We start from the raw sequence: 15,086 nt of genomic DNA, 5'->3' as shown, positions 1-15,086 counted from the left end.
TTATGAAAAAAACGGAAATATGGCGAAAATTTTTAAAATTTTGCAATTTTCAAACTTTGTATTTTTATGCCCTTAAATCAGAGAGATATGTCATAAAAAATAGTTAATAAATAACATTTCCCACATGTCTACTTTACATCAGCACAATTTTGGAAACAAAATTTTTTTTTGTTAGGGAGTTATAAGGGTTAAAAGTTGACCAGCAATTTCTCATTTTTACAACACCATTTTTTTTTAGGGACCACATCACATTTGAAGTCATTTTGAGGGGTCTATATGATAGAAAATAATGAAGTGTGACACCATTCTAAAAACTACACCCCTCAAGGTTCTCAAAACCACATTCAAGAAGTTTATTAACCCTTTACGTGCTTCACAGGAACTGAAACAATGTGGAAGGAAAAAATTAACATTTAACTTTTTTTTGCAAACATCTTAATTCAGAACCATTTTTTTTATTTTCACAAGTGTAAAAACAGAAATGTAACCATAAATTTTGTTATGCAATTTCTCCTGAATACGCCAATACCCCATATGTGGGGGTAAACCACTGTTAGGGCGCACCGCAGAACTTGGAAGTGAAGGAGCGCCGTTTGACTTTTTCAATGCAGAATTGGCTGGAATTGAGATCGGACACATGTCACGTTTAGAGAGCCCCTGATGTACCTAAACAGTGGAAACTCCCCACAAGTGACACCATTTTGGAAACTAGACCCCTTAAGGAACTTATCTAGATGTGTGGCGAGCACTTTGAACCCCCAAGTGCTTCACAGAAGTTTATAACGTAGAGCCGTGAAAATAAAAAAATCGCTTTTGTTTACACAAAAATGATCTTTTTGCCCACAAATTCTTATTTTCACAAGGGTAACAGGAGAAATTAGACCACAAAAGTTGTTGTGCAATTTTTCCTGAGTACGTCGATACCCAATATGTGGGGGTAAACCACTGTTTGGGCGCACGGCAGAGCTCAGAAGGGAGGGAGCACCATTTGACTTTTTGAGCGCAAAATTGGCTGTCGTGTTTGGAGACCCCCTGATGTACCTAAACAGTGGAAACCCCCCAATTCTAGCTCCAACCCTAACCCCAACACACCCCTAACCCTAATCCCAACCTCATCCATAATCCTAATCACTAACCCTAACCATAATCACAACCCTTACCCCAAAACAACCCTAATGTCAACCCTAACCATAACCCTAATCAAAACCCTAAATCCAACACACCCCTAATCCTAATCTCAACCCTAACCTCAAACCTAACCCTAATCCCAATACACCCCTAATCACAACCCTAACCTTAACCCTAATCCCAAACCTAACCCTAATCCCAAGCGTAGCCCTAATGCCAACCCTAACCCTAATACCAACCCTAATCCAAACCCTAACCCTAATCCCAGCTCTAACCCTAACTTTAGCCCCAACCCTAGCCCTAGCCCTAGGGCTACTTTCACACTTGCGTCGTTTGGCATTCCGTCGCAATCCGTCGTTTTGGACAAGAAACGGATCCTGCAAATGTGCCCGCAGGATGCGTTTTTTGCCCATAGACTTGTATTGCCGACGGATCGTGATGGATGGCCACACGTCGCGTCCGTCGTGCACTGGATCAGTTGTGTTTTGGCGGAGCGTCGGCACAAAAAAACGTTCAATGAAACGTTTTTTTTGTACGTCGCATCCGCCATTTCTGACCGCGCATGCGTGGCCGTAACTCCGCCCCCTCCTCCCCAGGACATAGATTGGGCAGCGGATGTGTTGAAAAACTACAGCTGCTGCCCACGTTGTGCACAATTTTCACAACGTGCGTCGGTATGTCGGGCCGACGCATTCCGACGGCCCCGTACCGACGTAAGTGTGAAAGAAGCCTAACCCTAAGTTTAGCCCCAACCCTAACCCTAAATTTAGCCCCAACCCTAACCCTAAATTTAGCCCCAACCCTAACCCTAAATTTAGCCCCAACCCTAGCCCTACCCCTAACCTAACCCTACCCCTACCCCTAACCTAACCCTACCCCTAACCTAACCCTAACCTAACCCTACCCCTAACCCAACCCCTAACCCTACACCTAACCCTAACCCTAATTTTAGCCCCAACTGCTGTTCTCCTGCCGGCCGGCAGATGGAGACAGATGGCGGGCGCACTGGGCATGCGTCCGCCATGTTTTGCTGCCGGCGGCCAGGAGGAGCAGCAAGAGGATCCAGGGACCTAGGTGAGTATGCTAGGGTCCCCGAATCCCCCTATTTCTCTGTCCTCTGATGTGCGATCACATCAGAGGACAGAGAATTACACTTTACTTTTTTTTTTTTTTTTTTTTTTTTGCGGTCGCCGGTAAACAGTTAATTACCGGCGATCGCAAAACAGGGGTCGGTAATACCGACCCCGATCGTGCTCTTTGGGGTCTCGGCTACCCCCGGCAGCCGAGACCCCAAAGATTCTCCCGGTGCCGGCCGGCGGGCGCACTGCGCATGCGCCCGCCATTTTGAAGATGGCGGCGCCCACCGGGAGACACGAGGAGCATCGGGGGAGCTAGGTGAGTATTGGGGGGCCACCTGGGACCCCTTTTCTCTGTCCTCCGATGTGCGATCACATCGGAGGACAGAGAAATTAAAAAGAGATCGCTTTTTTTTTTTTTTTGCGATCGCCGGTAAACGGTTAATTACCGGCGATCGCAAATGCGGTGGGTTAAAAAAAACCCCGAATCATGTTCTCTGGGGTCTCGGCTACCCTCGGCAGCCGAGACCCCGGAGAAAATCGGCCTCTGGGGGGCGCTATGGACTTTTTCCACAGCGCCGTTAATTAACGGCGCTGTGGTTTAAGTACCCTTAGCGGCCGCCGTTAAAAGGCGTATCGGCGGTCGCTAAGGGGTTAAAGAGCCTGTAGCTTGCCAAAAATATTTAATTTTAAATTCTTTTTTTTTTTTTTTTTAGCTAAGTGGGCATGTTTTTCTCTGGGTGACTTCTACAGATTTGCACTTTTGTTTAGAGTTTTGGGGAACAGGTCATCTTAAAAAAAAAAAAAAACCTTGTAAGACTGTTGCTTTTTGATTCTAACGTAAAACCCCTTAAATGTTCAAATGTTTGGTCATTTCACCGATGTTTTTTTTTTTCCCTAATTTGAAAAATGGTTTTAGGTGGGGGTGGATAAAAAAAAAAATACATGCCATTGATTTGGAATGTCTCCTGATGGAATCCGTTTTAAAGTATGTCCAATGAAAAAGTTTGTTATTTTTTTTAAAAAAAGACTTCTTGAAAAGAAAAACCCTCCAAAAGCACCTGAGGAAATTTCCCAAAGAAGGAGGGGTTTACTACAACGGTTTCTTTCAAAAGCTCATAATTTTAGACAAAAAACAATTCCATGTCCACATACCCTGTAAGGGTATATGCACACAATGCGGAAAACGCTGCGGATCCACAGCTTTTCCGCAGCTGCGTGTCCGCAGCAGTTTCCCATGAGTTTACATTACAATGTAAACCTATGGAAAACAAAAAACGCTGTGCACATGCTGCAGAAAAAAAAACGCGCGGAAACGCAGCGGTTTACATTCCGCAGCATGTCACTTCTTTCTGCGGATTCCGCAGCGGTTTTACAGCTGCTCCTATAGAAAACCGCAGTTGTAAAGCCGCAGTGAAATCCGCAGAAAAACCGCAATAAATCCGCGATAAATCTGCAACAAAAACGCAGCGTTTTTGCCCTGCAGATTTATCAAATCCGCTTCGGAAAAATCCGCAGTGGACCATTATACGTGTGCACATAGCCTTTTGATCGCTACGACGGCACGATTTGTGACGTTCCAGCGATATATCCGTGACGTTCCAGCGATCTCGCTGTGTCTGACACGCTCCTGCGATCAGGGACCCCGCTGAGAATCGTACGTCGTAGCAGATCGTTTGAAACTTTCTTTTGTCGTCTAGTGTCCCGCTGTGGCGGCATGATCGCATGGTGTAACAAAGGTGTGCACGATATTGTATACGATGTGCGCATAGTAACCAACGGCTTCTACATCGCACATACGTCATGAAATTATCGCTCCAGCGCCGTACATTGCAAAGTGTGACAGCAGTCTACGATGCTGGAGCGATATTGTTACGATGCTGGAGCGTCACGGATCGTGCCGTTGTAGCGATCAAAATGTCACTGTGTGACGGTACCCTTACTCGCACAACTTTGCAGCCAGGTAAATACTTAAAGAGATCACAGCTTGCACAGGGAATGCAACACAGATTTTAAGCCTTTGCAAACATTGCAATTAGTTGCAGGCTGTATTAAAGCCAAGGATAAGAAGGTATCTTCAGACAAAGTGGGTAAGCAAGAGAGTGCTTTGTTCCCAAGTGTATTCTGTTTTAAGTGGGTGTCATAAGATTCATTGAAAAAATATTTGTGAATCCTCCAAAAAATCCCTGCTTGCATTGCTGGGTGCATCTATACCTAATTCTTTAAAAAGGGAAACTTTCACATAAAAAAACACCATTAATAGTGATGTGAGCGTGCTCGGGTGAGGTGTTATCTGAGCAAGCTGTTGGGCTTAGAGCGTGCCTTCGGTGTGCTTGAAAAACATGTTAGAGACAAACAGGCAATCCCTGCATGTGTTGCAGCTGTCCAACAGCCACGAGAAATGCAGCCATGGGCAGTCAAACATTTTTCGAGCACGCTGAAGACACTCGGTAAGCAAATGAGCATGCTGGGATAACAACTTATCCAAACACATTCGTTCATCACTATTAACCTACAGATATGGTGATAAACTGCAGCTGCTGTTAGCCATTGAAATGTTCCTGCATCTGTTGGCTGCATTTAGAGGTAGCCAATTACCAAGCTCATACTTGGACTTTTCTGCTGGTTTCAATCACTACGCTAGGGATGAGCTGCACCTTAATGGGAAGAGGGCAAGATGTGCTGGGGAAAACAATGGCTAGAAGGCTGGAGGACTATAACTCCTTCCTCACATCTCATGTACTGCCATGTCTTAACCGTTGTTCTGGGGATTGTTTTAAGGCTGCAGAGATGACGTCACATCAACTGTGATGAAACCAATTGCTGGGCTTGGCTGTTTGTGACTCCTGCAATGGCAGACACAGACTTAATAGGCTGCAATGTACTGACGTGTCCTCATCTCTGCAAGCTACAAACAATCAAGAGATGCCACTCTGCACCTGGGAAAGGAGAGTAACATTTTAATTTTTTACTACAGGGAGGATTTTGGATAAAGTCGAAAGGAGAAAACCTATTTAACCCTTTCCGACATCGGGCATAATAGTACGCAAGTGTCGGACTCTCCTGTTTGATGCGGGCTCTGGTTCTGAGCCCGCACCCTTCCGCGCACATGGCAGCTGATTTAGACAAGTGACATGTGCCTGCAACAACCGTGGGTGGAATCGCGATCCATCCGCGGCTGTTAACTAGTTAAATGCCGCAGTTAATTTGACAGCGGAATTTAAGTTGCAGTTTCCTGAAGCGGGTCACTAATCCCGCCCATGGGTGACCCAGTCACATGATCGTGGGTCACCGATGGGTTGGCATGACTTCAGCAGACATCAATGGCTGTCTTCGGTCGGCGCTTATAGCAAGTGAGCATTTCTGCTACACACAGGCAATCTGATCATTGCCCGTGTGTAGCAGAGGCAATCGAAGTACAGTAGTGTAGCTTCTAGGCTCCCATGGAGACTATTGAAGCATGAAAAAGAAAAAAAGGTTTTACAAATATTTTAAAAAAATATAAAAGTTCAAATCACCCCCCCCCCCCCCCCCCCCCTTTTGCCACATTCAAAATAAAAAAAAAAAAAAAATCAAATATACACATTTGGTATCGCCGTGTTCAGAATCGCCTGGATCTATCAATATATATATATATATATATATATATATATATATATATATATATATATATATATATATATATATATATATATATATATATATATATATATATATATATATATATATATATATATAATAAAAACGTTAAAAAAAATAAATCACTAAACGGTGTAACAAGTAAAAAATCATCAGAATTAAACATTTTTCGTCTCCACTACAAATAAAATGCAATAATGGGTGATCTAAACCAAAATGATATCAATAAAAACATCAGCTCGGCGCGCAAAAAAATGCACTCATCCAGCCACAGATCACAAAAAATGGAGACGCTACATGTCTCGGAAAATGGCGCCTTTTTATTTTAAAAAAAATTTAGGAATTTTTTTTTCACCACCTAAATAAAAAGGAACCTAGACATGTTTGGTGTCTCTGAACTTGCAGTGGCCCGGAAATAGGGATTTTTGTGTGTACTCACCGTAAAATCCTTTTCTCCGAGCCACTCATTGGGGGACACAGGACCATGGGTTATGCTGCTGTCACTAGGAGGCTGACACTAAGCTGAGACAAAAAAGGGTTAGCTCCTCCCCTGCAGTATACACCCTCATGCTGGCTTCCAGAGACCCAGTTAAGTGCAAAAGCAGTAGGATAATGAGAACAATATATCAAAAAAACATTGGAACATAACATGTCAAACAACAGTCAAAGACTAAAAAAGATAACAAGCCGTAAGGCTATCAGGGTGGGTGCTGTGTCCCCCAATAAGTGGCTCGGAGAAAAGGATTTTACGGTGAGTACACACAAAAATCCCTATTTCTCCTTCGCCTCATTGGGGGACACAGGACCATGGGACGTCCCAAAGCAGTCCCTGGGAGGGAAACAATACAACCAAGTAACTCCGTGTACCATCAGACTACAAATGCGCAACGGCCGCCTGCAGGATACACCTGCCAAGGGCCGCGTCCGCAAAGGATTGGGTGTGAACATTGTAATGCTTTGTGAAGGTATGCAGGCTGGACCACGTTGCGGCCTTGCAAACCTGCTCCGCTGATGCCTGGTGCCGGATGGCCCAGGAAGCACCCATCGACCGAGTGGAGTGAGCTCTAATCCCCGCCGGGATAGGACTGCCCCTGACCCGATAGGATTCCTGGATAGCAGATCGGATCCATCTGGCTATAGTGGATTTTGACGCAGCCAAACCCTTTCTGTGACCCTCCGGGAGCACGAAAAGGGCGTCCGATTTTCTGAAATGAGCCGTTCTGGAAATGTACCTCCTGAGGGCCCTTACCACGTCCAGAGTATGGAGAGCCTTCTCGACCCTATGTTTGGGCTGCGGACAAAAGGAGGGAAGAATGATGTCCTCGTTAAGGTGGAAAGAAGAGACCACCTTGGGAAGAAACGCCGGAGAAGGACGTAGGACTACCTTGTCCTGATGAAAGGCAAGGAAAGGTGCCGGGCAGGATAGAGCGGCGAGCTCTGAAACCCTTCTGATGGACGTCACCGCTACCAGGAAGGCGACCTTCCAAGAGAGGACAGAGAGCGGAACCTCTTGAAGGGGTTCGAACGGAGGTTCCTGGAGAACCCCCAGGACCAAGTTGAGATCCCAGGTCTCCAACGGCATCCTGTAGGGAGGAACAACATGGGAGACTCCCTGAATGAAAGTCTTGACCTGAAGGTTGGTGGCGATCCTACGCTGGAACAGCACGGATAAGGCTGAGATCTGGCCTTTAAGAGAGCTCAGGGCCAAACCAGAATCCAGACCAGACTGAAGGAAATTCAGGATACAAGGGATGGAGAACCTGAGCGGAGGGTGCTCTCGGAGCCTGCACCAAGAGAAGAAGGTCTTCCAGACACGGTGGTAGATAGAGGCAGAAGACGCCTTGCGAGCACTTAGCATGGTGGGAATGACCTGCTGAGAGAAACCAGCGCGAGCTAGAATCCAGGTTTCAACAGCCACGCCGTTAAACGTAGGGCCCCTGAGCTCTGATGGTAGATCGGTCCTTGGCGAAGTAGGTCTGGGCGGTCTGGCAACCGCAAGGGGACGTCGGCTACGAGCTGGACGAGTTCCGCGTACCACGCGCGACGAGGCCAGTCTGGGGCGACCAGAATGACCGGAACTCCCTCCATCCTGATCTTTCGGATGACCTTCGGCAGTAAGGGAAGGGGAGGGAACACGTATGGGAGCTGAAAATGATGCCACGGAGAGATCAGCGCGTCCACTCCTATGGCCTGGGGATCCCGAGATCGAGCAATGAAGTTGTGGACTTTGGTGTTCCATCTGGACGCCATCAGATCCACGTCCGGGGTCCCCCAGCGAAGACAGATCTGGTGAAAAGCCTCTGGGTGAAGTTCCCACTCCCCCGAGGCAAGGCCCTGGCGGCTCAGGAAGTCCGCCGCCCAGTTCTCGACTCCCGGAATATGCACCGCCGAGATGATGGAGTGGTTGGTCTCGGCCCAACGAAGGATGAGGGAGACTTCCCTCATCGCCGCCCTGCTGCGGGTACCCCCCTGGTGGTTGATGTAAGCCACCGCCGTGACGTTGTCCGATTGGACTCTTATAGGGTGACCCGCGAGCAGAGCGTGGAAGTGACTCAGAGCAAGTCTGATAGCACGAATCTCCAGAATGTTGATGGGGAGACTGGATTCCCGAACAGTCCAACGGCCCTGGGCCGAGTGGTGAAGAAACACCGCCCCCCAGCCAAGAAGACTGGCGTCGGTGGTCACCACTAACCAGCGGATCAGAAGGAAGGACTTCCCCTGGAGAAGAGATGGTCCCAGGGTCCACCAAATGAGAGAATGTCTGACCCTTGGGGACAGAGGACAAGGGAGGTCGAGAGAAAAGAGACTCCTGTCCCAGTTGTCCAGCAGAGCCTGTTGCAAGGGGCGGAGATGGAGTTGAGCAAAGGGAACGGCTTCGATTGCCGCAACCATCTTCCCCAGGATCTTCATGGCGAACCGAATGGTTCGCGGGCGAGAATGGCAGAGTGAACGGACTCCCTGTTGGAGCGCTTGGACCTTGGACCAAGGAAGCAAAACCAGCCCCCTTGAGGTGTCCAGGATCATACCCAGAAAGGAGATCCGACGGGAAGGAACGGGAGATGACTTGTCCAAGTTGATCAGCCAGCCCAGGCGCGAAAGAGAATCCAGGGTAATGTGGACGCTTGACTCGCAGGCCTGAAAAGACGGGCCCTTTATGAGGAGATCGTCTAAGTAAGGTAGCACGACGACTCCTCGAGAGTGAAGAATGGCCATGACAGCCGCCATGACCTTGGTGAACACCCTGGGCGCCATGGCGAGACCGAAGGGTAAGGCCGTGAACTGGAAGTGGTCCTCCTGAATGGCATAGCGGAGGAACCTCTGAGGAGGCGGGAAAATCGGGATGTGAAGATAGGCATCCTTGATGTCTATCGAGGCCAAGAATTCCCCTCTTTCCATGGAAGAGATGACTGATCTGAGCGATTCCATCCTGAAGTGCCGGACTCTCACGCACTTGTTCAGGAGCTTCAGATCCAAAATGGGACGCACTGTCCCGTCCTTCTTTGGCACGACGAAGAGGTTTGAGTAGAAGCCTCTGAACCTCTCGTGTTCCGGGACCGGCACGATGACCCCGCTCTGGCGGAGGGAGTGGATGGCGCAAAGGAGGGCGCGAGACTGAGCTCCCGAACTGGGAAGACGAGAGGGGAAGAACCGGGTTGGAGGGGGGGAGGAGAACTCTATCTTGTAGCCAGATGATACCAGATCCCTTTTCAAAAAACCTGATCTGCACATCCAAACATAGACACAGTGTGAACAGGTGCTGAACCCAGAGTCGCCAACTCGTATATAATCAAACAAATAGGGCAGCACACTGCAGCGCCAAAACATGCAAACTTGAAAACACAAAATTTTTAAACTGCATTACTGCACTAGAAATATGAAAAATGAGAGCTTTTAGCGCATAAAAATGGCCAATTTTATGTGTACCTCGTAGCCACGTTACGGCATCTCTCTTATACGAGGTCCTACTCTAAACCTACCTCTCTGAGAATAAACGTCTCCATCTGAATGGGTACATGTGAAACCTCTCCTTGGACTCAAATTCTCTCTCACTGTGGAGGGGTATTGGACCTACTATAATTAAAACACCTGAAGCTAGGAGGCAGGGAGTGCACGATCAGAAGGCTAGAGAATACATTTCAAAAAACCTGATCTGCACATCCAAACATAGACACAGTGTGAACAGGTGCTGAACCCAGAGTCGCCAACTCGTATATAATCAAACAAATAGGGCAGCACACTGCAGCGCCAAAACATGCAAACTTGAAAACACAAAATTTTTAAACTGCATTACTGCACTAGAAATATGAAAAATGAGAGCTTTTAGCGCATAAAAATGGCCAATTTTGGCCAATGGCCAACTGCAGTAATGCAGTTTAAAAATTTTGTGTTTTCAAGTTTGCATGTTTTGGCGCTGCAGTGTGCTGCCCTATTTGTTTGATTATATACGAGTTGGCGACTCTGGGTTCAGCACCTGTTCACACTGTGTCTATGTTTGGATGTGCAGATCAGGTTTTTTGAAATGTATTCTCTAGCCTTCTGATCGTGCACTCCCTGCCTCCTAGCTTCAGGTGTTTTAATTATAGTAGGTCCAATACCCCTCCACAGTGAGAGAGAATTTGAGTCCAAGGAGAGGTTTCACATGTACCCATTCAGATGGAGACGTTTATTCTCAGAGAGGTAGGTTTAGAGTAGGACCTCGTATAAGAGAGATGCCGTAACGTGGCTACGAGGTACACATAAAATTGGCCATTTTTATGCGCTAAAAGCTCTCATTTTTCATATTTCTAGTGCAGTAATGCAGTTTAAAAATTTTGTGTTTTCAAGTTTGCATGTTTTGGCGCTGCAGTGTGCTGCCCTATTTGTTTGATACCAGATCCCTGACCCACTCGTCGTGAACGACGGAGAGCCAGGCTTGCTGAAAAAGGAGTAGACGACCGCCTACTCTGCTGGTATCGACTGGCGCCGTTCCCGAGTCATTGTGAAGGGAATCTGGGGGGTCTCGAACCTCTGGTTCTGGGCTGCCTCGGTTTCCCGCGCCAGGAAGGATTAGGTCTGAAGGATGGACGAGCGTCTCTGTCTGCGCGGGCGGAACGGTCCGATCTGGGAAGGCCGGAGGGATTGGACCAGGCAGAGCTGGTACGAAAGGGCCGAAAACGAAAATAAGGCTGGCGCTGGAAAGCCGCCTTGGGCCTCTGTTGGGGAAGAAACTTGCTCTTTCCCCCTGTGGCGTCGGAAATAAGCTGGTCAAGCTTTTCGCCGAAAAGACGCCCGCTTTGAAAAGGGAGAGAAATCAGGGATTTCTTAGAGGAAGAATCTGCGCGCCAATCTCTGAGCCAAAGGGCCCTTCGAATAGCGATGGCGTTGGAAGCCGCCGAAGCTGCGCAATTCGCCGCGTCGAGAGATACGAACATAACATAATCACTGGCCATGGCTAGCTGCTTAGCCAGGTCCGCCATTTCAGAGGGGAGATCCTGCTCATTAATGGATTTCGCTAGGGCATCCACCCAGGAAACCATAGCCTTGGACACCCAAGCCGCGGCGAAGGAGGGAGACAGGGACGAGCCAGAGGCTTCGTACACAGAGCGAGCTAGAGAGTCTATCTGGCGTTCGGTGGGGCTCTTAATTGAAGCGCCCTCCGGAACTGAGAGGAGAGTCTTAGAGGCCAGGCGCGAGACCGGCGGATCTACAGTAGGGGGATCCGTCCAGTCTTTCACAAGATCAGCTGAGAAGGGATACTTGGAAACCAAGTCCTTCTTACCCGTGAAGCGCTTGTCTGGGCGCTCCCTGTGACGCCTGACTATATCCAGGAAGGCTGGATGAGAGGCAAAAGATTTGTGAGAACGCTTGGTTCTGGAAAAGGAGACCGCGTGTTCCGGTGCGGAATTAGAATCGTCATCCACCTTCAGTGCGTGATTGACTGCTACAATGAGGGAGTCAACCGTGGCTCTGAACTCCGGAGCCTCCGGGTCCAAAGATATCTCGGACTCATGTTCAGAGTCTTGAACGCTGCGAGCCCCCAAAGAGGGAGAACGAGAGGTGGAGCTGCCAGAGTCTGAATGGCGGGGTGAACGCTCAGGAGAGGTAGTACGGGTCCGTTTTCTGGACGACCGTGCCTCCTTAAGAGGAGAGCGGCCCCTGCTGGCCGACGATTCCCCTGCTATGGAGGGATCTCTTAAAACCTGTAACGGATTGCCTCGTTCCCCGGGAGGATTTTGAATGGATTTGATGGCGTTAGCTAAAAAATCCACAGACTGTGAAAGCGAGGCGACCCACGGGGGGGGGGGCTAGGTACGCCAGGGTCGGTGGCGGTGGAGGGCTCCTGGGCACATGGGGCATCGCAGGCAGAGCAGAGGGGAGAGCTTTGGGGCCTGGGGAGTGGGGCCTGGCAGGTGGTACACGCAGAAAAAAAAGGTTGTATGCACCTTAGAGGATTTTTTAGACCTTGACTGCGACATGATTCTAATGCAGAAAAAATTACAGGGTCTATATAGTGTAACCAAGTCTGAGAGGGCGGCGCTGCAGAGGGGAGCTAAGGAAGTCTCCTTACCCCGGTCCTGTGTCCCGCTATCCAGGAGAGACGAACTGCTGAGAATTTCTCTCTGAGAAGAGGAAGCCGGCTGCACGTGGCCACTGACACACCGGAGATGCGACAGGCAGGAGCTGCGGCGCTGAGGAGAGGGACCAAGATGGCCGCCGAGATCAGGGGAGAGATCTCGGCGGCTGCGAGAAGCGCCAGGAGCGGGGGGCGGCGCCGCTGTGACGCGTCGGAGTGGGCGGAGCTTAACGGCGGCGACCAGCGGCTAGGCCGAAGCCGGGGGCTAAATTTGCGGCCTCGGCCCGGCGCGCGGTCGCAAGCGCCGGAAAAAGACGGGGACACCGCCCAATGACGGAAACAGCCTGCAGATGGTGTCCCAGGGATGAGGAGCCCTCCTGACCGCTGGCGACACCCCCCCCCCCCCCAATCCCCCCACCTGGCACTTACCCTGATATGGAGGGGGGTGCCATGCAATAGGAACGGTGCAGGGGTTGGGAAGCCTCTATCCACCGGCCCCAGATGGGGGGTGGTGAGGAACCGTCCACCACCTGAGTCACAAGTCACATTGGTGATGCAGTGTGGCCTGCACGGACGCCACGGGGATAAAGCCACTGTACAGCCGAGGGTAGGACCTGGTGGACAGGGCAGATGTCCGGCAATAAAAAGGCCTGGCTGCAGAGGAGGTTACTGGAGGTAAGAACACCAGTGCTCGTCTGTATAACAAAAGGGGAGATCGGGGCCCATTAGGGGAGAAACCGTCGCCCAAAAAAGGACAGCTCAGGCAGTGGCTCCCACGTCGCAGGAGAGGATACGGTGAGGTGAAACTCCCGTGCTCGCCTGTTGTTGATTCGGGGGAGATCGGACCTTAGAAGAGTCCGTCGCCCCCTTCGTCCGGAATAGATAAAAGAAAAAAGAAAAAGAAAAAAGAGAAAAAAGAGAAAAAAACCCATAGGGTTAAAAATCAGTGTGCCTCCTACGGACACTAAGCTTAAACTGGGTCTCTGGAAGCCAGCATGAGGGTGTATACTGCAGGGGAGGAGCTAACCCTTTTTTGTCTCAGCTTAGTGTCAGCCTCCTAGTGACAGCAGCATAACCCATGGTCCTGTGTCCCCCAATGAGGCGAAGGAGAAAATCATAATGGCAGGTCAGTTTTAGCATTTAGTGAACATGGTAAAAAAAAAAAAAAAAAAAAATCAAATTGCACTTTTTTTTGGCAATTTCACTGCACTTGGATTTTTTTCTCCCGTTTTCTAGTACACAATATGTTAAAACCAATGGTATCATTCAAAAGTACAACTTGTCCCGCAAAAAAACAAGCCCTCACATGACCATATTGATGGAAAAATAAAGTTATGGCTTAGGGAAGAAGGGGAGCAAAAAAACAAAAACGCAAAAAATACCTCTGGTCATTAAGGGGTTAAGGAACAGATAACATTGGTCAATGTAGTCAAACATACCTTGGACTTGAATTTCATGATCTTATATTTATCTGCAATGCTTTCATTAAACTCCTGGTAAACATTCATCATAGTCACAGGAACGCCAGTGTCTTTTCCAGATGGCAGCTGAATTCTCTTTAAATAGAAAAAGACATATAATAAAGAATAACTCACTCAATACACAGTAACATGCAGCACAACAAAAATTATTAAACGTGAAACTACCCTCAGAGAAAAACAGGATTTTTGGTTGCTTACCGTAAAATCTGTTTCTTGAAGCCTCCATTGGGGGACACAGGAACCATGGGTGTATGCTGTTGCCACTAGGAGGCTGACACTATGCAAATAAAAAAGTTAGCTCCTCCTCTGCAGTGTACACCCCACCGACTGGCATTATACTCTTCAGTTAGTGAGAAAGCAGTAGGAGATAATGAACAAGGTTGAAAAACCATAACCACAAACTTGAGAACTGTAAACGTGAGAACAGTCATAGAACAGATAACAACAGAAAACATTGGGAGGGAGCTGTGTCCCCCAATGGAGGCTTCAAGAAACAGATTTTACGGTAAGCAACCAAAAATCCTGTTTTCTTTATCGCCTCTCATTGGGGGACACAGGAACCATGGGACGTCCCAAAGCAGTCCCTAGGGCGGGAAAAAACAGACTTCCATCAGGTCAGAGGACTCACCACTGCCGCCTGCAGGATCCTTCTGCCTAGGCTGGCGTCCGCCGATGTGCAGGTATGGACTTTGTAAAATTTGGCGAACGTGTGGATGGAAGACCAAGTTGCCGCTTTGCAAAGCTGTAGGGCGGAAGCCCTGTGGTGCACCGCCCAGGAGGCGCCGACTGCCCGGGTAGAGTGAGCCTTAATCCCAGGAGGGGGCACTCTGTTCTTGACCCGGTAAGCCTCCAAAATTGCCATTCTGATCCATCGAGCAATAGTCGCTTTAGAAGCCGGCTGGCCTCTGCGCGTGCCATCAGGAATGACGAAAAAGGAATCAGTCTTCCGGAAAGAGGATGTTCTATCCAGATAAATCCTCACTGCCCTGACGAGGTCTAGCTTGTTCAACAATCGCTCCAGAGGATGAGTCAGAGCTGGACAAAAGGAAGGTAGAACGATGTCCTCGTTGAGGTGGAAGGTGGAAACCACCTTAGGAAGAAAAGAAGGTGGGGGTCGGAAGACCACCTTGTCCTGGTGAATGACCAAAAACGGAGGGCGGCAAGACAGTGCCGCCAGCTCGGAAACACGGCGAATGGACGTGATGGCCA

At 48.8% G+C, this 15,086-nt stretch overlaps 1 protein-coding gene across 3 annotated transcripts in view; it reads right to left on the bottom strand.

The window, feature by feature from the left end:
- Nucleotides 1-15,086, bottom strand: part of POLA1 (DNA polymerase alpha 1, catalytic subunit) — a 557,049-nt gene that overhangs the window by 481,595 nt on the left and 60,368 nt on the right. For all 3 annotated transcript variants that reach the window (XM_069761539.1, XM_069761540.1, XM_069761541.1), the window contains exon 12: nt 13,836-13,952. In XM_069761539.1, the coding sequence (XP_069617640.1) occupies nt 13,836-13,952 (117 nt within the window). The remainder of the gene's footprint in view (nt 1-13,835; nt 13,953-15,086) is intronic.

This window comes from Ranitomeya imitator, chromosome 3, assembly GCF_032444005.1.
Source record: "Ranitomeya imitator isolate aRanImi1 chromosome 3, aRanImi1.pri, whole genome shotgun sequence".
NCBI lineage: Eukaryota > Metazoa > Chordata > Amphibia > Anura > Dendrobatidae > Ranitomeya > Ranitomeya imitator.
The sequence above is the reverse complement of the archived record's forward strand: the minus strand, read 5'-3'. Positions and strand labels throughout refer to the sequence as shown.